The 23307-nt window shown below is 38.1% G+C and overlaps 2 protein-coding genes across 5 annotated transcripts in view; both read right to left on the bottom strand.

The window, feature by feature from the left end:
• Nucleotides 1-48: 48 nt before the first annotated feature.
• On the bottom strand, nucleotides 49-9963 carry LOC103066131 (beta-1,3-galactosyltransferase 5-like). 2 transcript variants are annotated; one of them, XM_007427974.3, is made up of 3 exons: nucleotides 8772-9963; nucleotides 4695-4752; nucleotides 49-3006 (listed from the first exon to the last, which is right to left on the bottom strand). In XM_007427974.3, exon 3 carries the CDS (start codon nucleotides 3004-3006, stop codon nucleotides 2050-2052), a length of 957 nt encoding a protein of 318 aa, XP_007428036.1. In that variant the 5' UTR covers nucleotides 4695-4752; nucleotides 8772-9963; the 3' UTR covers nucleotides 49-2049. The 2 variants fall into 2 exon arrangements, with proteins under 2 accessions (XP_007428036.1, XP_007428035.1); XM_007427973.3 differs by lacking the exon at nucleotides 8772-9963 and adding an exon at nucleotides 8277-8751.
• An 8640-nt stretch (nucleotides 9964-18603) lies between these two features.
• Nucleotides 18604-23307, bottom strand: part of GET1 (guided entry of tail-anchored proteins factor 1) — a 66128-nt gene continuing 61424 nt past the window's right edge. For all 3 annotated transcript variants that reach the window (XM_088144693.1, XM_088144691.1, XM_088144692.1), the window contains 2 exons: nucleotides 21519-21627; nucleotides 18604-20777 (listed from right to left, as the gene is read on the bottom strand). In XM_088144693.1, coding sequence (XP_088000819.1) covers nucleotides 21559-21627 — 69 coding nt within the window. In that variant the 3' untranslated portion in view covers nucleotides 18604-20777; nucleotides 21519-21558. The remainder of the gene's footprint in view (nucleotides 20778-21518; nucleotides 21628-23307) is intronic.

Genomic DNA, 23307 nt, shown 5'->3' with positions numbered 1-23307 from the left:
GTAACACACAGAAACATCCAGCAATAGAAAAAGCATTTTATTTAATATAATACCTTGAACATTACAGCTTCTATGTTTACATAATAGAATGTATGTTTTTCAAAAACAATGTGATATCAGCTTCTGACATTAATATTTGCAAATGATGTTTTTATTTGTATAAACATTATAAATATAGCCCTTCTACTCAAACTGTTAGTTTACTTTACATATCCAAAAATTTTATGGCTAGTCAATCCTTGTGCTCTTAGAATACAGTTACCTGTTGTTAAAATTAAAGTTTCTTCTTCATGAGTTCTTAGAAATATGACCTAGATGCCTGCAACAAGGTATGGTCAAGAGCCACATCAAACCTTTTAAAATATAGAGCTTCTTAAAATATTTATTACATTTCCCACTAACATGGAGGCTTTGGACTTTAGTTCCTATAAATCAGCATTGACTCTGGATGGCACCAGGCTGGTGAAAACTTTGTGGCTGCCTTGAACTTTTTAAATCAAATCAGCTTGAAAGCCAATGCTGAAACATGTTAATAGCAACTACTTACATGTCTGAGAATGTTCAAGGCCATTCTGATCCACATAAACTTCCTTCTTTGTTTCAGTAAACAGACTGGCCCACTTAAACAAAGAAATATTTTGTACATTGGATTTCTTTGCAGATATCTGCACTCTAATTCTATCCAAGTGCCATTTGGAAGTAAGTTTGGTGGAAGTTACAAGTATGTAATTTTCAGCCATGCATTTTGTTTTGTTTTAATAAACTAGACATTACAGTACTTCATTGGATGAAAATTGAAAAGAAATTGAATGTTTGCCAGTTAACAATGTAATTTATTTAGCATCTCATTGGAATCAACAGAAACGTTCAATTATGTGCAATGACTGGAGAACTTTAGCATCTGAATTCTAAATGCACTGTTTCAATTGTCCCAGGTGGCTGGGACATTTTTTAAAAAATTAAAATTCTCTTTGCTTTTACTTATGTTTCTCCATATTCATTTATTTATTCAAAAGATTTATATGGCCACCCATCTCATGAAACACAATCCTGAGCAGCTCACAATGACGACAATAATAATAATTTAAAAAAAACACAGTGAAACCAAAAATCTGGTACCTCAACCAACATTCTCTGATATATCCAATGATACAATCCCTGGGCTCCAACCTCACCCTCCCCCAATCTTTGGGGGAAGAATGGGCTTCCCTCCTCTTCTCATCTCCCAGCAGCAGCCTGGGCTACCTTTTCCTACTGGAACATTTTCTCCCATCCTCCACAGGAGTCTGATGATATGTGGGGGGTGAGGGCAGACTGAAGGGGAAAGAAGTATCTTCCCCTTCCTGATTCTGCTAATAGAAACTTCCATCACTGGAAAACTGCATTGGATTTCACCCTTAACTTAGAATGGTTACCCGGTTAATAAGTTCAAATATTATTTATATAAAATAAATATTAAATTAAATTTTAAAACAAACTACAAATGCAGTTAACATAAATGAGAATTTTACAGCATCCTGGATTTGTGTTAACATTAGTAGTAACAGTGGTGAAAAAAGTTTCTTTTCCAGTGCTTGATAAAAACAACAACAAAATGTTGATAAATGAAAAAGGATAATGTTATTAGGGGAAATGAAATTTTCAATCTGCAACCTTAAAGGCACATTTAAGATAATAATGTTATGCAATTTAATTAGGGAGTAAGCCCATTAAATACAACAAGACTTAGTTCTTACACAGGATTGGTGTGTAAAACAGTATTGCAAGAACCCTTTAGCTAAATCAGTGTTTCCCAGCTACAACAACTTTAAGATGTGTGGACTTCAATTCCCCAAATTCCCCAGCCAGCAGAGCCATTGCTAAGTATTCTGGGAATTAAAAGTCCATACATTCTACATTTGCAGACACTGGGAAACATTGAGCTAAATGAACTTAGAAACTTCTAAGGAAAGATCTGAGTATTTAAGATTTTTGCCTTTTGCTGGCCTAGCTGAAGATTATTTTGACAGTTTCCCCACCAGCACCATCTGCCCCCAGTTCAGTAGGGCTTCAGCCACCGGGGCATTTTTCATCCATTGATCTCTCCAGTGCATTCCAATAGATCAGCAGCTCATGAGGTCTCACAAAATGGCTTGTCACAATTTTCTTAAAGCGGCAAGGTGAAAATTCAAGCCCTTCAGGGAAGAAGGTTTGCTTGGAATTGAGATTTTCCAGTTTAATATTGAGTTCAGCAAGGCACAAGCCTATGAACACATCCTCCAGCTTAACAAAGGGGATATTGTCAGAAATGTTATACACCAGACTAGCAACATCAGTTGAGAAAACATAGCCAGTCCCTGAACAAAAAGGAGGATATGTATTTCTTGGATATTCATTTTTACTCACATACCACTTACTGGACATTTGCCGTATTGGATGCTCATTTAGTTTTAAAAAGCCAGTGAAGAATCTGGTATTCTGGTTTCTTTTTAGAAGGAGTTCAGTCAGGTAATAAGTATTAACAAACACATCTGAGTCTGTTTTCATTACAAAGCTAGACTGTGGGCAGAATTTGTGAATCCATTCAATGCCCATCATAGTCTTTAGTGTTAAATTATAATAGGCATCTATAAAATTCTTCTGGATAATATCTCCATATTTCAGACTCTCATTAATCACAGCAACCTGGGCTTCAGGATTCAAGGTAGTTCCCAAAAGAAAATAGGTTACAATTAGTTTGTTCGCTATTATTTTTTTTTTGCCCCAGGTCTTGCGGATCACTACCCGAACCTTTAATTGTGTAGGAGAGGAAGTTACAAGAGCGACCAGAAATGGAGGGTTCTGACTGCAATCCAAATGAGGTAGCAACAAAAAATGTCCGCTGTCTCGTTTTAAAAATATGTCCTCACTTTTTGTCTGACAGAAGAGGCATATTCCAACTGAAGTCCACTTGATCAAAAAACATAACCCAGCAAAGACCAGTGCTGTTGTCAAAAAAATCTTCTTTCTGAGTCTCTTGGAAGCCATCTAGGAAAAAAAGAAAAGAAAAAAGATTCCATGGAAAAGATTAATCCCTTTTATTGACATAAAAGAAGGATGAGAGAAGCTGATGCTGAGCTACAATTCCATATACAACCAGGCAGGTAACCAACAATGAAGGATGCTGAGAACTATATGTTTAGGAACTCCAGGAACTGGAGACTCACTGATTATCATCCTTGCGTTAGATCCCTCAGTGAATAAGAATGTGTGTCTTCTTTATATGAACCATTTTTTTTCCCTGCAGGGTTGGGTGTAAAGTAAACTGAGGACTGATTTCAGCAAATATGGAGCAACAAGCAAAGAATTTACACAGGAGCAAATTGGAGGAAAAACAAACATGCCCTACGAAGAAAAGAGATGGTGCTACATAAGCAAAAGAAATAAAAGAAACTCTAAATGGGACAAGCAGATACAGTGCTTGAATATTCAGACCTTCAATGTCAACCTTATAAAAAAAAACAATTTCTGTTTCTTATTAGTTGCCTGGGCCATGATATTCTATATCAGCTTTAGCTTCTGGATGTTCTTCAAGGGCAGCTTCATGTAGAGTACATTACAGTAATCCAACCAAGACATGAGTGAGTAAGGTCTCCCTATCCAACCCAAAAATAGTTGCAATGGCACACCACTATTCCATGACCACTGTGCCTGAAAATCAAATGGTATTTCCGAGATTAGAGGAAGCATGATTTTGAGTAACAGTTTTGTTGTTTTGTGGAACATATTCAGGAGAGGCCAATAGTTTCATACTCTTCTAGGTGGTTTCATATGCATCTGGTTAGTCACTATAGAAATTAAGAATGCAAAGCTAGAAAGGCCTTTGGTTTGAGCCAGCAAGACTTTTATTGAGAACTAATAAGGTTGTTAGGATCATGGGCTTCCACCAAGAAATGCAAGGGGGACCTTTGTCATCTCCTGGATGAACCATACATCCTAGGTTCCCTGCTTTATTTTTTTTCTTTATTTTTTTAGCTAGTTTCTTAGTCCTTCTAGAAGAAGAGATATAAAGCAAAATATAGTCACTCTTCTGTCAATTTGTAAAGAAAAGCCTGTTTCATTTCTGCATTTTTTGTCAATGAATGAAAACTCCTAACAGTGCCTGACATACTGTCTGAAGCATGTTTTTCCCCATCCCATTTTTTTGGTAAGAAGTGTTTGTTGCTTCCTAAAAATCAAGTTCAGAAATTCAGGGTTTTAGTATACATAGTTGCGACTGGACAGTAGTCGGTCTAAAAGACTTTTTTTTTTACCCTGAGTTTCTAAATGTTGTACAAAATTAAACTGCCAGTAAATGCCATTACTGTTACATACATGTTGCAAAAAGCAAATACTTGAAAGCCTGTAAATTCTGCCAACTGTGCAAGGGGAATCCAGTACTGATATTCCTATTTGCATTGTAGACCAGTATTTGCTATCCATTTTTCTACTGTATTGTGCTTTTAGGGAAAATATAGTATGGGAGGGGTACTGAAGTTGATTGCAATAGAAATGCAATTTATTAAGGACTATGGGCTTCTAGCATATGTATATACAACATTAAGTGAAAGAAAAACTTGCCATATTTCATCTCCTGGGTGGAACTTCTCTTCTCTCTTAGAGCAATGCTGGTACCAATTTTGTACTTGGTTGTTCAAAACTTAGTGTTTAAAATATGTGCTACAGACTTTTCTTACCTTGAATGGTTGTTTGAATGTACTGATGAGAATGAATGTTTGTCTTCCAAGTCAGCATCTGAGAAAATCCAGACCAAGAAATTATTTGAATGAACGCCAGATATAATTCTATTCTTATAACAGAAGAAATGCATACTTTCTTATTGTGAATTTACATACTCTTCAAACACATTAGTGGAGGTGCTTTTTATGTTTTTCCCTGCATCTTTTTGTTTGTTTGTTGTTTTTGTCTTTGTTTATCTATAAAGCAAAACTGGCTAGATAAACATTTTTATTAGATTTTCATTTTTGGTTTGCTTGTTCATCTTTCCCATCCTGTAATTCTATACAAGAGTTTTCAGCTGGATATAGGGAAATAAGAGAAATGTGTTTGGTTCACACTGTACAGTAATGCAAACTTCTCTGATTTGTACTTCCCAAAACTACATACAAACAGAACACAGTTTTGGTCTAAAATCTACAATTTTCTGAATCATGTGATGCAGTTTGCAATTCAAAAAACACATACAATAATATATGTTAAGAAAAACTGCATACAAAAAATCTTACTATAATAAAACACCTAAAAAATATAGCAGGAAAAATATATTTATTAGGAGAAAGTGTGTGCTAAAATTGGATAAAGTTTTTGGTCCAGATCTTCTTTAATATCAGACTGGTAAAGAAATAGCCTAATACTTAACAATTTAAAAGAGAGAGAAGCTTAGCAAAATTGATACTGACAGATTCATTCATTCCTATTTGAGGAACAAAGAAGTAATTACAACTCTTCAGACTATATTGCACTCTAAATTGCCGCCTAATACTTTGCCCAAAGCCAAATTAGACCCACACATTTTTTGCTACGTAAAAAGCAGTCCAGAAAGCCTGAGGAAGTTTAGGACAGTGGAACTTTGGGGACAGATAATTTTTGTTGCTTTTGTCCTGATCTCAAAGAATCAAATCTTGAAAGCTCCTATTTGTGGTTTAAGAGAAGATCCCTTTGGTGCAGCTTCAGAAAGCAATTTCCATAAAGATAACGGCAAGAAGAGAAATAATTAAATATTCTATCTACCTTGGTTGCTCAGAATTGTCTGATTTTTTTTTATGTGCCTCTTAATTAAATTCATCCCATTAGTATCATGTATACTTTGACCTTTTTTGTTCTACTTTGCGGTATACTAGGCCTGCCAAATTTGTGATTCATCAAACCAAATTCATCCCCTAGCCATGATGTGTGATCTTGCCAGATGTTTGACAACTGGTCCATCTAGTTGTCACTAAGGAAACAAAAATCAAATGCACAGATATAAGATAGAGATACCTGTCTTTGTAATACTATTTGGAGAGGCCTCTTGAATAATTGAATATACTTTATGCTACCTTGGTTAGCTTCATCACACTTTAAGAAAGATTCAGGGAAACTGGGTCAGGTTCACAGAAGGGCAAGAGTGATGAACAGGGGATGAGAAACCAAGCCTAGTGAACCAAAATTGAAGAAGGAGGTTTAACCTTGAGGGAAGACTGAATGGGTATGATAGCCTTCTTCAAATACCTGAAGCTGAAAGAATGGCACACAGAATGCCAAGACCTGTTCCCAATTCTTCCAGGCTGCAAGAAATAAAATAATCAACTAAAGTTTTAGGAAGGCAAATTCCAATTGAATGTTTTAAAGATTAGCTTAACAATGGAACTAATTACCCAGAGAGGTGGTGGGTTTCTCTTCACTGGATTTATTTATTTATTTATCAAATTTATATGGCCGCCCATCTCATGCAAGGTGACTCTGATCAGCGCATATGATTCAAGCAGATATTAGCCATCAGTTAGGCATTCTTTAATTTGGATTCCTACACTGAGTACAAATTGGACATGATGGCATAAATGGCACCTTCCAATTTTATGATTCTTAGAATATTAAATGTGGGAGACCATTAGGTCATATGAAATCCCCATAATCTGATATAAAATATATGGAAAATATTGATTGCTCTCATGTGTTTGAGATACATCAATGTTCTGAAATCTGCAGCACTTGCAGCCTACACATTACTAGTTCATAAATCATGGAAGGCCCTCTCCGGTGGTGCCAGTTACATGCCAATTTCACTTAATAACACTTCAAGGACTCAGACTTCAATTTGGCAAAAAAATGGCCAAAGTTTCATCCATCCATTGACCCACAGAGAGTGAGTTTCATAAGGCATTCATAGAGATAGAGAGAGGTAGCTATTTTTGCATATCTAATTCCTTCTTGACTTTATTTATTAATGTGTATACTGCTGAATCAACTTGGGGTATTGAACCTGGGGTCCTATATGCTAACTTGGAGATATGTGTTGCAAGTGTAGTGTCTTTAGGAAAGCCTTACTGTAACCTGCTAGTAGAAGATAGTGATAAGAACACTGCCTGGATGTATCTATTAAGTCACCCAGAGTCAAACTTGACATGAGTGCGTCATTACTTCCCCACCTAAACTGGTTCCTTCCTGATCTCCTGGACTCTAATCCCAACTGTTGCTAAACAGCCTGGTTCTTCTGAACGGGGCTTATGTGGGCACCAAGACATCAGATGGGCACCAGGATAGTGAAGGCAGCAACACCTGATTCCGGCAAAATTAATTTCTTTATATATATTTAACAAATCTTATGTCTCTATAACTCTAGAGGGGAATTGATCAGAAGCACCTTACCTGACATAGAGTCGATTTGGTTACTGGTACTATGTTGTTTTTTGATCATCCAGGTGCTTATCCAGAACTCAAACTCTACCACACTGTTCACACATACACATTGTTCACACATACTCATTCACTAAGCATCAGACTGAATTCTTGATTATATTTTGCTAAGCACTATATCTGTCAGAAGAATGTATATATGACAAAAACATTACAAAGATTATTCAGGACAAGAATACACCCACTTCCCTTTTTTCTTAACATTTACAAATATCTTAGATGTTTCTATTCCGTTTGTTTAGTACAATTAGCTGAAATTCAGCAAACCATTTCTAAATCTATGCCCTTCCTGAGCAAAAAAGCAACCATAGTTGATTCACTCAGAAAAACGTGGTGAAGGTAGGATTAATATGCACCCAGGAACACTAAAACCTTAGCCTTTCTTCAGTTTATTGCAGGAGATTCTGCTCCTTTCTTACTAGGTAATTAGGAACATGCCCATTGAGCAGGATCAACTCTGATCAGAAAATGTGAGAAGCGATGCATGGGGGAGGAGAGCTCTTCAGATTCAGGTATTTCTTAGGAAGACAGAAGAAGACAAAGCCCTTGTGCCTTTGTATAACTTACAGAAGAGAGAATGTTTCCCAGGCTCAGCTTTTCTGAACTCTCCAATAATAATCCAGAAACTGCAGCATTCTATGGACAAAAAATGCTCTCCTCTCCTGCATGGTTCATTACTCGTTTTCCCATTTTCAATTAGAGCGTTTCAGCCGTTTCTTCTGAAGAAAGCTGATATACTAATTCCTTTTTTTTTTTTTTTCAGCAAATAAAAAAAAAAGGTCTGTGTGCATCAGGTTTGCTTGGAATCAAAGCATGATTCAGCTTTCTACATTCGTGAAAATAGAAGAGCTCAGATCACTTACTTTGAAATATTCCACCGCCCCCAAAAACACAACCCGGGCAGGCAGGCACCGATTGGAGCAAATTCCCGAGGTTCCTTCCCTTCCCCTTCTGCAATGCGCCCCCCAATCCCAGCCCCGGTTCCTCTAGTTACGTTGCATAAAATCTCTTGTGAGTAGTCTTGGATCTTTCCTCGAACAAAAAACAAACAAACAAAAAAACAAAAAACAAAACCCAGAAAATCACGTCTCTGGCATTCAGTTCCTGGAGCTCCTGGTGCCATCCCGGGGGCCAATTCCGTCAGGAACAGCCCTCTAAAGCTGAATGGATTCGGAAGGATAAATAAGGTCCGTCCAGACAATGAAATCGACGCTATGAATCCCGCGCAGTCTCTCGCCCCAGGTAGCAGCTCCTGCCATCGCAATGTCTGATCGGCAGCCAAGGGGAGTTAGGAACTGTCTACAAATATTCTCACTTCATATCCAAGAAAAAGAGAGAGGGAGATTAAGCCAACCCACCTTTAGCTATTACCAGGCAATATTTCATGATTCGAGAGGCTTCTCAAATTGCGATGCCTTCCTTTCAATTCCCCAGCGGATGCATTCGGTATTAACCTTCTCTGTGCCTTCATCTTTCCTTGAGAGCATCTTGTCTAGAAGTCGAGATTACAGAAAATAGGCATCGGGTTACTTTGTAAACCACTTTTTGTGCATCTTCTTACCTCATCTGCAATCTTAATGACTTCCCTCTGGCAATATACTAAATCACAACCCCATCGACCACCTTTTAAAGGACGCAGCCCATGAGGTCATCATTTATGACTAACTGAGCCATAAATAAAACGAGGAAAATTTGAGCTTCTGTTGACAGTTGTCTAGGCAAGAATCATAAGAGGGACATTTTGAGCAAAGAAAAATGCTTGATCACAGCAAATGTAACTTATTTCAAAGGAGGCTGAGACATTTTTAAAACTCCTGAATATTGAATCTTGTTTAGTGGGAAACAAATTGCAATTCCCTCCCCCCTGAACCAACCCACAAACAAGGCATGTTCTAAAATCCTGAGTTTGGTTCCTGGATGAATAAAAGGTTGTTTTTTGGGGTGGGGAACTCCTGGTCACTATAACTGAATTAGGGGATAGCAGATTAACTAGTGTCCATAGAACAAGGAGTCCCATAGAAGAAATGCCCATCAAGACTTTAGATTGGTCAGTTTAAGTTGGCCTTCCAGGGGCTTTTTTGGGGAGGGGGGGAGACCTGTATATGAGAAAGTTTGTATTTGCTGATTCTTCAGAGGGCAACTCATATTAATTTTACTGGAGCAGAAGAAATACAAGTCATGAACTCTAAATCAGCATCATCAGTTATGCCAATTACAACTTGTCCTGTTTCTCTTATGTAGTCTTCTAGAACCAAATGGATTCTTTAGTCAAGATACCACCACCACCACCCCCCATAGGCCCACACTAGGTATGGCTGAGCTTCACAATAATGCCATATGCTTACACATACAGAGGGTGATCTAGATTTAATGTCTAGGTTAACAGCCAGCATGGTGCAGTAATAAGGAGTTCACAAGGGGGAAGGAGAAGAGGTCCAAGTCCCCATCCAACAATGCAAAGTTCTCTGGGTATCTCTGTGCCAGTTACTGTAATTTCTCTCATCCTAGCCCACCTCACTGAATTCTTGTGAGGATAAAATGAGAGGATTCTCTCTCTCCCCCCCCCCCCCCCGTCCCCCCAGACCATTACCTTTGGCTCCTAGAGGAATGGTGGAGAGAGAGAGGGAGGGGGAGAGAGAGAGAGAGAGAGAGAGAGAGAGAGAGAGAGAGAGAAAATTACATCATGTGTGAAAATACCCTACAGCAGTAATGAAAATACTTCTCCAGGAGACACAGAGCACTGCTCTTACAGTACTATATTTGAAGAAATATTCATGTAAAGCATTTCTTTTTCTTTTCTTTTTTTGCTTTCACTTTAATCTCTTACATCCACAAGTCAGCATATTTCTGTGCATCATAGATTCGACAGCAAAATTCCAGTAACAAGAAACATGGGATAAAAGGATGGTAGGGAGATGTGAGGCTTGCTTCTAATGCAAGTAGATTTACTTACTTTAATTTACTTTACTTTTACTGTGCCCTTTTGCAAACCACTGACGTTGAGTGGAAGCATCTACCACGCCAATTTTATTTAAGCTAACCTATAGGAGTTGGGAAGGAGCCAGTGTAGTCCTTGGAACAAACCAGCCCTGATTCAAGAGGCATCAGTTTAGCAGAGGACTGCATGATGATAAGTCTTTCCATGAAGTCAGGCTGATAAAACTTCTGAAGAAGTTTTGTCCAGAGAACCTCATTTCTTGCAAACAGCCTGTATCTCATGGCTTATATTGGTCAGGAGATAATAATTTCTTTTTGCTTTCTTTTTTTCTGAGAACTACAGTTGGAATTGCATAAACAATTTGCTTCAGTTCTATCACTTCAACAAAATGGGAGCAGTTTATAATTTTGCAAGAATGCAGTCCAAGTTCACCGAGTTCACAGGTTTTCCATTCTATTGCCGGGAATGTGCATTTTCCAGCATTTGGATAGCAACATTTTTTTCCGCCCAGAGTCCCCCACTGGGGGAAGATGGGTGGGGATAAGTTTGATAAATAAATAAATAAATAAATAAATAAATAAATAAAAATAAAACATTTTTTTCTTGCAATATTTCATGTCCTAGTCATTATTGTTTTACGTTGCCCATTCTCCAGTGTAGGTATCAACCCCCCCCACCTGTCAATTTGCAAGCCTATTTTTGGAGGCTATGTGCTCCTTCTCTAGACTGGGCTAAACTTTTGTTCATTTAAGAAAACGAAAACAGCAGTTTACTTCCCAATTCTTTTGAAGCAAAGAAGTCGACAAACCTTTGTTACACATAATTTCCATTACTAATGGGAAACGTGGCAAGCTAAAGCATCAAGAATTTCCATAAGTAAGAGAGGGATGAACCCACAGAGATTTGAGGATTCATAAGGAATTTAGTCCTAATAAAGAGGTTTAGCTCTAGCCAAATAGATTTCATTGTTAGGATGCAAAGTTAACTGAAATAGCACAGAAGAGATAAATGGTCACTATGCTTATGTGGGTGCAAAGGGGCAGTTCAGGTGTAGTGGAACTGCACACCAGGCTGTTAAACAGCCGTGGTAGATAATGGGGGAAACCCTATAACAGATTACTATAGAAATGCCACTATTATGGTATAGATTGGCAAAGGTAAACTTTTGGGGGATTTTCCACTTCCAAATATGGATTAGCCAATGCAATTGCACCATTTGAAGTCCCTCCTGTGAAACTATTATATAAGCTTGCTTGTATGTATATTCAGGATCTTTCACTTGGGAACGTTAACGTATCCTTGCGAGTCTGACCAAGACTCTGGAGACTCTTAATCAAGTCTTGGAGACTTTTAATCCATGTACTGACAGTAGAGGAATGGACCTGAACCTCACCACCCAGGTGGCAGAGAAGGGAGAAGGGCAGTGGGGGGTTTCTTGAGGTATTTCTCCAACACATTTTAATGCTGACTAAAAGCGTGGGGCTGATTGTTCACCAAAATACATAAAAGGGAGTCTTATTATATTTGCAGTTATTTCAGTCCACTTTGTTTTGTCTCTGCTTGGGTAGATAGACCAGCTGGATTCCAAAGCACTAAATATATTAAGGGCTTGCTCTTTGCAGCATATCAGAATTCCGATATAATTCATTTTTAGTTCAAATTGAAAACCAAATTAAAGGCAATTGAAATAGGGGTCCTTGGGGACACTAAGAAAAATGTCAACAGGTGTACCAATCCCTTTGGATACAGTGTTGCCCCTGTCTAATACAGATACATACATATGAAAGAACAAGTGAATCTGACTAGGAACGTGACCTCAGGCTTGAGCCTATACTATAGAGCTAGGAGTACTGAAGGGGGACGCGGTGGCGCAGCGGCTTAATGACACTGAAAGTTGCCGGCTAGAAATGGCTGACGCTTCGGCGGTTCGAGTCCAGCCTTCGCGCTAAACAGGGTGAGCTCCTGTTTCCTCCCAGCTCCTGTCAACCCAACAGGTCGAAAACGCACGTGAGTAGATAAATGGGGACTCTCACTCCGGTGGGAGGAAAAATGCTGGCGGCGCCTTGCACGGGAGATGGGAGCAGTTGCCGGTAAGCGCGAAACCACGCTCACCCGAAAAAAAAAAGGGCACGAAGCAACGGAAACCCTGCCTCCTGTGCTCGCCAGCTGGGCTCTGCTCTAGAAAGGAGGCTCTGGCAAACCACTTCCGAAAACAATTGCCTTGAAAACTGCAAAGGACTCATCCAAAGCAGTCACTTCAGAGTCAGTAACGACTGAGCGCAGACAAAAAAAAAAAAAAAAAAGGAGTACTGAGGTGCTTGTACTTCTCTGCCCATATTGCATTGATGGACTGTCCAGTGGTAATGTTTAGGGTGACCTGCTCTCAATTTGGGTGATGTGGGTGGGAAGGCCTGCCCACAGGCCTCTGTGGCCTTTTGGCCTATAAGTCATGTTTGCTGAAGTCTTAACTCTTCAGGGATGGAGTCTAAAGTGGTGACAGGAACAAAGTCTTGCAATATTATCTGGGACTCCTTTCAGCCTGTGGACTCCAATGAAGTGGAGAAGCCACTTTTTCACATCAGCACCTAGAAAGCAAGACTGCCAAAAGCACAGCTTGAACAGATGGAAGATCCACAAGAATGGGTGGAAAAATAAACAGTCAATGGCCGGTTAGTACTTATTTGATGGCAATCCTGCTAGACAATTGACTGAATACTTGTAGAGCTTTATGGTGCTCATAAACTGAAACCATATACAATAGAATTTAGAAACAAAGAATCAGAATTTTTCCTTTGGTGATTCTATACATTTGGGATTTAGTGTTTTAAAATAATATAATTGAAAAGCCTTAAATAATATGGTGGAAAATGGAAAGTTTACTGGGTTGACTTAAGCTGATAAGGGAAGGCCTACGGGAAATGCATCCGTGACATGAAAAAAGGGCCAGGCTCAGTCTTTTCCCAGTAGGACTGATAATGTCTCTCACGCAGAATTTTGAAAATTCTCACCAGTTTGTCCACATCAGTTTTTTAATTGGGGGGGGGGGGGGAATCTGAAAAACATATTTTTAAAAAAGAGATAATGTCCTATCTTTCTTTGTAATTTCCACTATCTGAAACTTAGGATATATGGTAAGTTTGGTCAAGGATTCTGTATACTTCATCAAAGTTTTCTATTTGATATTGACAGCTCTGAGTTTTAGAAGTTGTGGTTTTCTGCCTCATTCCAAATTCTAGTACTTTATTTGCCATCTGTTTTACACTGCCTATGTTTATTTAGCGTTACTGTAAGTTTGGTTCCAGAGACTTTAGTAATTCAACCTGTTTCCTTTCATAATAATTATTTAGTTTTGTTTGCAATCTCTTGTATCACTGCCAGAATTTCTTTTGTGTTTATCAGAGGTGTTTTTAAGAGAATTATTAGGCTTTTGTTCTTCTCTATTAAGCACAACTTTCTAGATCTGTTGTGTCCAAAATATCATCTTAACCTTCAGTTTTTGGATAGGCACATCTTTGTCAATACTTTCTTGTTTGTCTTCTTTCCGCTTGGAAATTGTTCATTTTCCACAATTTTTAATAGAGCAGCATGTAGATATAGGTTTTTGGTCATTCTGTTACACCATGCAGGTAACATTAGTAGCAAGGATTTACTCTGTAGAAGTCCCAGTCTCTCTATAAATGCAGAGTTGTATATAGCATAGCAACTCATTTCACACTTTCTGTGTGGGTCAAGGTTAATATTCATATGTCTTCTCCCTGCTGTATATATTCTGTGTGCATTCAGAGAAAAATTATAGAGAGGGTTCTTGACCTTTTCTTGAGAATTACAATGAGGCTAGATATCAACATGCAATATTTAAATAAATAAAAAAATATGAAAATGTGAAGGCTTCACAAAAAAAAAAATATTAAGGAACCTGATGATAAACAGTGAATATGAGAAGCTGCCTCAAACCACTGTCTTCCCCACTGGTAATGTAGGAGGAACACAGGCATATGCCTTAGATGAGTCAGATCACTGTTCCATCCAGAAAACACTGTTAAGAACGAGCAGCTCTTCCAGCAGAAGTTTTTCAAGCCCTGTTAGAGTGATGGCTGGATGGATCTAAAAGTCAAAGGTGGCCTTGGGATCTCAAGTTCCCACTCTTAACTTAGATTGTTAAACAGGAATAAAGGAACCCTGGTTTCAAATTTCACTTCAAATTCTGAATAAATAAAATTGATAACAGTATAACCACCAGAGGTGTCCTAAAATATCTTGCATAGAAAATAAGATAAAATCTCCTTTATCAAGCTCAACTCTTGGTCACTTCATAGGTATGTTCATGTAGTTTTCTTGGCAACAATATCAAAGTGATTTGGCAAAGCCTTTTTCCAGGATTTTGGAATGCATTCTGGTACTCAGTATCATAGAGATGTTGAAGAAGGATCTCTTTTGCTACTTTCCCTTCTAAACTGAGTAGTTGAGATGAGCAGAGTCCTATTGTTTACAGCTGTCAGCCAAAAGTTAGGAAAGAGTTAGTTCATCTAAAGTGCAAAGGTCCATGAGTTCAATTCCCAGTAGAGGGCTTGAACCCCATAAAATAACATCTAGCTACCCACATCTGAGGAATGATCCCTGCAAAATGAAATTGGTCAAGTGGGGCTTTCCAGTGTTTCATTACTTTGGAGGTAGGTAGGTAACCAAAACAGAGGCAACAGTGGCAGGACAGGAGTCAGGAAAGTGGACTGCAGATTTTAAGTTGGTAAAGTTTCCTGCTGATTCAAGGATGAGTAGATAGCAGTTCAATTCAGGAGTGGGGAAAAGTCCTCTGAGGAGTTCATGAGCAACATATCCACCACCAAATTGTTCTGAAAGTGTTTTGAGGTACAGAAAGAAATCTGTGTGTCATGGACAAGAGCAATAGAATAATAAGTAATTTCAGTGACTCTTACTTAGATTAAATAATGCATGTTTTGTTCGTAACAAAGATACAACATTTTTTGATATCCTGATTATGCCTTAGAATGATTGATCAGGGGGCCAACCTCAGGAGAAGTTTCTTGGACCTATATCTACATAGAACCCATAATTTGTTGGAAGGTGAAATTGTTGCTGAACTGATTGGAAACAATGACAATTCTTCTACTCAGTTCAACATGAACACAAGTAAAAAGTTCCAAAAAGCTTTAATATAATCACATTGGACTTTAGAACTGTGGAAATTCTTTGAGATTGTCAACCAAAGATTTTTGATTGAATACAATAGTTATGGGAGAGTTATTACTATGAATTACTAATCGATTAAAGCAATCAATTATTTCTATATAATTCCAGATTTTGCAATGGAGATATGTAAAAAGTAGGATTCCACCAAGGATGTATAGCGAGATAGGTTTTTAACTGTTTTCCTGAGTTAGGATGAGTAACAAAGTAGGATTTATTGTAATTAAATGAGGACAACAAAAAACTCTAACCAAGTCTCTGCAAACTGGCAAAATTGGCATTAAATAGCAAATGAGGTTCACCATAAATAAGTATAAAATAATACAAACTGGATTTTTGGTGTAAAGAACCATGTTTGAACTGGAACATTTTACTGGGAAAAATATTTTGGGATTATGATAGGTAACACAGTGAATATGTTAAGTCAGTATGTAACAACTGCAAATAGTGAACTTCATGTGACAAATACAGTAATAGGAAAGCAATTGGAAAATAAAACTGCCAGTATTGGTGCAGCTGTGTTTAAATGCCATGTACCAACATCTCAAGAAGGAAAAAAAGTGTTTAAAGGTTTGGTCAAAATGATCTAAAAAGTTAAAATCAATGCAGATTGATTTAGATCAAACAGCAAGGATCAAAAGTCTTAAGCAACTGAATCTGAGCTTCCTTGGATCTTTGGTAAATAATCATCCAGGGATGTAGACAGAGTATTGTCCTCACAAATTTCAAACAGGTTTTCTTCAGGGGCATTCTTAAAGACAACCAATTCCAGTTTTGCAGCTACTTGGAGAGGAAGAAAATGGTTCTGCTTAAGGTCAGATGTAAGGTCTCAGTAACTTGCTGGACTAAATAAAATACAGGTAGTCCTTGAGTTATGACAGTTCATTCAGCAACTGTTTGAAGTTATGATGGTGCTGAATGAAGGGACTTATGACTGGTCCTCAAAGTTCTGGCTGTTGCAGTGCCCCCATGGTCACATGAACAAAATTCTCCCTGGCAACAGCTCGCACTTGCGACCAGTTGCAGTGTCCTAGTCACATGATCACCTTCTGTGCCTTTTCCTGCTGGCTTCCCCCAAGGAAAGTCAATGGGAAGCCAGCAAAGAAGGTCACAAGTCACTTGGGTAAGTCTCTCCACACAGCCTTTCTTCACCTGCATGCACCACTCTCTCCTTCCCCCTTCACACACACACACCCCGCGCCGTTTCCACAGCCTCCCTGCAATTGCATGCACACCATGCTGTCATCACCTAGCCTTTCTGAGCTCATGCCACACCAAGTACCCCCTTACTCACTTGTGGCCTGTGGCAGGCCTCCTGGGGCCTCCCCCACACCCCTGTAGCACCCCCACACTCCTTACTTAATGACCTTCGTGTCTTAGATTATGACAACAACCGGTACTGCCTGGATTGCTATTGCTAAGTGATGCAGTCATGTGACATCATGCTTTATGACTACATCACTTAGCGATGGCAATCCTGGTCCCAATCACACTCATAACTCAAGGACTACCTGTATTCCCATGAGAATTGAAATTTCTATTTCTGTTCCCACCACCCTTTGATTTGATTGATTTATTCTAGCTTTTTATTTCATTCTTTGATTCTTTTCTAAAACAAATAACATCTGATTTCTTCCTAGACTGTCATATCTTCACTTGCATCAGAATAAGACTCTTCAGGATTTTCTTCATGATTGGTCTACAAGGTTTGTGCTTGCTTCTAATTTTGTGTACAACTGAACACTTAACTGAACACCCCTTAGCTTTCTTAAGTTATTCAAGGTACAAATTGGAATACTGAATATTTGGGAAAATAATGCACCTTAAGTAGGGTTCAGATTTCTTTGTCTAGTGAGACTGCATAAATGTCACAGCTCCTTACTGAATTGTGTCTTGTGAAGATGGCTTAGCTCCTACTCCTCTGTGCTCACCATTGCCTTTAAATGAATAAAGTTGTATTTTGAAGACTGTGTACTCTAGACACGGTACCATACCAAAATGTAAGCCCTTATGGAATCATTTTTAAAAGAGGGGGTGAAACAATAACAAGGATACTACTTTTGGAACTACAGTGGCTTCAGCATGCAATTTTTGGAACTACATTGGTGAATGCTCCTGTTGAAGCAGGATTCTCAAAAATGCCACACAACATGACCAAAGTAGTTCTTTAGATCTTGTCTATACTTAATATCTTTGAAAGCTATGCATTTACCTTTCTCCAGTTCCTGTTCACGCATCTAGCCACATGGCTTTAATCATTCAAATAGCAAGCATGCTAACAGTAACCTCACAGCAAGGTTATTTTGCTCTTCCTTCATTTATTATGTCATGATAAACTTATTTCACTGAAGTTACAAAACATTGATGAATATGGGGATAAAGGAGCCTGGACATAGATTTCAAAAAAAGAAGAAAGCGCACTGTTACTATTATACTATTGAGACAATTCTATTTCTAAAAGAGTCTTCCCCCAGCTTGGCGCTCTCCTCACATCTTGGGAATAGAATTCCAGAATTCTGTAGTTGGGAATTTTAGGAAGTTCATTCCCAACATTCTGAAGGCATGAGGGTGAGGAAGAAGGTTCACATATGTATTTGCTTTCCTCTTTTGTGTACTCCAGCAACATGGGCATTCTTTTATTTTTAAAAACCCACATAGCTTATAAAAGGCATAGTCACTGAAGTAACAACAGAATATTTGAGCTTATTATAGTTTTCAAATGGTTATATTCTTAAACTTCCTCGAAGCGTGAATAAATGTACTGCTTCCCATTAGAAAGAATTCCCTTAATATTTTTCTTCCATAATATCTTAATATTTTTTCTTTGTCATTTGAAATAAATAGAAACACAGACAGATGGATAGAAAAGTTGTTTTTTTTAAGTACACTGAGATTTCTAGCAGCTTTTACATGATACAAAGGCACTGGGGGAGGGGATAAATAAATAACACAAGGTGTAGTCATTACAGGTAATGGGGTTGCTGATTAAACCTTCACTCAAAAAAAGGCTAGTACACATCCCTCCAAAAGGAGACTAGTCTAGAAGCTGGTGGGTGGGTGGGTGGTGGATTTCAAGTTTAATAGGTAAAATCCTAACACTGTGTCTCTAGCAGAGGTGGAAACCTATAGGCCTCCAGATGTTGAAGAACTACAATTCCCAGAAGCCCCAGCCAGCATGGCTAGTGACAGCTATAGTTCAGCAACTTCGGGGCAGCCACAGTTCCTGCACCTTAATTTATATAAGCAATCCTACAGCAATTTCAATGTTCCTTCACATTTTCAGCAATTTATGTAGCTAATTATAGGGAGTGTACAGATGTTAGAACAGTTGTGCTGATCCATCTCCTGCTATAAACAGCAGCAGTTCTGATTATTTTCACCCAAATAGGATTCTTCTGCTTGGGAAGTTATACATTGTGGGTGCGTCCTGAGGACTACAATGACTCCCAATGGCTAAAAGAGAAACTACATGTAGAATTAATTACAGTATGTTGCTGCTGTGCTTCTTTTCACTTATTCTCAAGTCAGCAGGCAAGATCAAGATAAGTAGTGCAGCACACAGGTTAAGGAGGGTTACATCTTCCTTTTTCACTGCTTCATTTTCAACTTCCTCTCTCCCATATCACTTCCAAATTACAAAAGCTCAGTTCAGATAGAACCACTATATGGGAAATAATATTTCTGACCCTTTTCTCTCTCATTCCCAATTAACCTTCATCCAAAGGAGCACCCCAAGTACTTTGTAAAGAGTTGTGATGAGTCTTAAAGATTTAACTAGGCTCGCCTAATTTGATCCTTGCAATAACCTTGTGAGAAAATCCTAGCCTGAGAGATAGGCTTAACAGGAACTCAAACCTGAGTCTCCCTGGTCTAATTCCAACACTTTAACCACCACCCTGCTGGAGCAAGTGGCAATGCCATGGTGACCTGGGCTGATCTTAGAAGGCAAGGGGGTTGGTCCTAGCTAGCACCTGAGCAGCTACATAAGGCGATTTCAGAGGATAGGCCAGACTGGAAAGTTGAAAAACCTTCCTGGAAGAAAGCAGTGGTAAATTATATCCATAGCACCATCAAGAAAACGATATAGGTGCAGTCAGCAGGAGATAAGCTCAACTTAAAGGTCTCTTTAGCTATGACACTATGCTGATTAATAGCGTATTACTAAAAGTGACAAGAGCCTATGGCTGTCCAGCATACTTTCTATTTTGATCCTCCCTGTGCCCCATCTGCTGTGACTAAAGTCATTAAATTGCAAAAATCAAATGAGATATTTGATTGCTTTTCCTATGCACACCCTTATTGTAATCACATCATGCTTTTGGGGGGGGGGGCATAGTTGCAGTTAATTTCTTTATGGTGATTTTATTAGTTTATTTGCCAGTGGGTAAGAGTTCTCCATTAACCTCCACAGCTTCCCACAAAGCACAACAAGGATTGCAAGAGAATAGGTTAGAAGATTTTGCCCTCCATCAATTTTCTTCAGATATTTTTGGCCTTATATAATGTTTCATTAGCAGAAGGGAAACCTAATATTTCAACTTATTCATTTACATTGATACAGTGACTAGTATCTTTTGAAAAGGCCTGTCTCTATTAAAAATGGAATTATGACAAGAAAATGTAAATTAGTGTAAAACTGGCACAAAAATAGAGGGGGGAAGGGGAGATTACCACAAAGAACTTTTTGTAATGAAAGAAATAATACATAATTTTTAGCTTTCTAATTTTATCACTTAGGTTGACAAATTAATGCTTGTATGGCACAAGCAGGCAGTTGGCATGAAATGTGTTTATTTCAATTGCTGTACATTATAAGACTACTTTAGGGATAAGCAGGTTTTGGCACATACATTGAGAGCTTCCTTGGAGGTTTCCAGTTCAGAATGGCCTGGCCATCACTTCCGAACATTGCTAGTGTGGACCTGTCAGGACACCAATATGGAGTCTAAACCAATCCCTGCCCCTCTCCTAAAATCAGTCTCATAATGCTTGTTGATCATCAAGATCTGAAGCCCCACTGGACTCAAAGGCAGAATAGCACAAATAATTGTACACACACAACACAACATTTATATAGAAAGTTCACATGTGGAGCTGCTTATTGTCTCAAATCCTATCTGTGCTGATATCTGGAGTTGCATAGAAAGGCAGCAGTGTGTTCGTGGAGGGAAAGTGATTGTTTTCCTCTTCACTCTGCAGTGATGCCATCAGTTCCCAGTTCCTGCAGTGAAAATACATTCAAAAGATTACACAGAACAACACGATTCACAGATATTATTTAGAATGTGTTGTGCCTAATTGTTGCTCCTTTGCTCTTTTCAATGTATGATTCCAGTTTAAGCAACAAGCCATGTTTTTGTTAGCGATAAGCTCCAACTGGAAGCCATACTTTGACAATGTGAATTCTGACCTTTTAAACTATGATTTGTTATCCTGGTTTATCCTTGGTTTCTTTTTGTGCTCTACCTAAGCTTGTTAGCAATCCACAAAGATGTAAAGAAATAGTTGTGAAAAGGCTGTCCTCTTGTGCTAAATTGAACTCTCTCGCTTTTTCCACAAACTCCCAGTTTTCCTTTTCAATAGTATTTTTCTCAATAGTACTTTCAATAATATTTAAACAAACCATAATGATGTTTTCATATATAGCTAAATTGTAATCCATGATTTAAAAATCACAGTAACTGGGTTCCTGTATTAAGCCAAAATCACATTAAGCCAAAATCAAGTATAGCACCATTTGTGAACTAAGCATTATGTATGGCTTAATTATTAAAAATCAAATGCCAAGAAATACAGTATCTCCCATTTTTAATTTGGAAAAAAAATTTCTTTAAGTGGTTATATTAGAATAACAATGATGGCAATTATTCAGATTGTACATGTATTTTTGTTTGTTTTAAATAAAAAAAACTAGAGTAATTAGGGAATCACAGTAACAGGAATCAGTTATCAGCATATTTACCTGAAACATCTTTTGAAGAAAAAAATAGCAAACAAATGTACTAAGATTCCTCCTCTTCTTCTTCCTCTTCTCCCTTCTCCTCCTCTTCCTCCTGTGCTTCTTTTACTTCCTTTTTTTACACAAAATAATGGAAGAACAGTCAAACAATAGAACTAAAAGAAGCAGCTATTAGTTCTAAAAATAGAACTAAAAGAAGCAGCTATTAAATCAGATGTGCATATTTCCCCACGGAAGGAAAAAAAGGAGGCCTATGCTGCAATGCAAAATTCATACTGATTTTAAAAGTAATCATCTCCACTCTTCTTGACATCCCTCATATAAATTGGCTTCTAATTCTGACATAAGTTGTGTCTAAGAAGGAATCTCTTCATCTGAAGACAACATATACTATCTGCAATTATAATACATGGCTAGCAAATTACATTTTGATAACTTAATCTTTAAGAAAAATGCTTTGTGTATTTTTATGAATGTTAAGTTTCTTTACATAAGCACATACAGAGATAAGTCATCACTTCTACCGATTAAATGAGAACACAAAGATTTCTTATTAGTACAAAAAGTCAACCAAGTTATTATTCAACAGTAGTCTATACATACACATATGTACACTTAAGTACAAACAATTATTTATAATAAGCCCTTTGACTTGCATGTCTTACTGTTTAACGAAGCAATCATTATATCACAAGAAATCTCACTGGAATATGGTTGTGTTTACTTTTTTGGTATGGTGGAGGAGCATCTCATTATATTTCAGATAATGTGTTTTCGGATTAAGGGGTTACTGCTTATATAGTTTCCAAGCAGTACATGTTCATAATCTCTCTCTGCCTTTGCGTCTAACTCCTTCGATTGTTACTTCAGACAGATTGCTTTCCATTAGTCTTTTCCATGAGTTGGGCTAGCACATGGTAGACCCCAAAGTCAACTGCAATGCTGGAAACCTTAAGCCCTTAAGCCAAATATTCATGCATAGAAATGCTCCTATCCCTATTTTCATTTGCAATATCAGGAAAGATATATGAATATTCTCTTAGGGAGTCTCTCTTAGGCAGCCACAGATCACAATGGACCACAGAAGTCTCAACTTTACATGCCACTTGTGCAGCCAGACTCGAAGGAGCTGTAATAGGAAGCCTGTCCCTGCAGCTTTTCCACCCTCGAGCCACAGTGAGATCGTCAGACACAACACTCTTCAAGAGGCATTTATAAAGCAAGGGGCTCATGCATCTCAGGGCTTGCTTCCTAGCATTGGCAAAGCACAAGGGGGAAGCTGAATGAAACACTACCAGGAGCTATGAGAGGATGGCCATTCTTCAGAAACTAAAAGGAGCCTGAATAGAGTCATCTGGACCAAGAGGCACACAAGCTGAGCTCCAGAACACATTGGCGCAAGTCATCTGCATAGAACTATAATTGAACTGTAACTGTAAACTTAACATTGGTTGCCTAATCACCCACAGATATTCACAAGTCTGTGGATTCCTTACCTCTGACCAGGATAGGACCCTAGGTTTGTGTACATGCCTAAGTTCAACATGCTTATTAATGTGTAGCTCATAGCTTAAAAGCAAGTAATTGGACTAGGACAGTAGTAGGAGAATGAATTCTTTGTGGTCAAGGATGACGAGATTTGAATGCAAATGTTGCTTATTAGATTTCAGCCCTAACAGTTATATCCCCAAAGCTAACTTGGAAGAAAAAATAGTTGTCCAGACATATTTTAAATATATTTATAAGCAATGAACACAGTGGAAAAATGTGTGTGAAATAAGACATTCAAACT

Source organism: Python bivittatus, unplaced genomic scaffold (genome assembly GCF_059951505.1).
Source record: "Python bivittatus isolate LINGU-HERP-01145 unplaced genomic scaffold, Pbiv_v1 ctg000350_np1212, whole genome shotgun sequence".
In the NCBI taxonomy this organism is placed as follows: Eukaryota; Metazoa; Chordata; class Lepidosauria; order Squamata; family Pythonidae; genus Python; species Python bivittatus.
The sequence above is the reverse complement of the archived record's forward strand: the minus strand, read 5'-3'. Positions and strand labels throughout refer to the sequence as shown.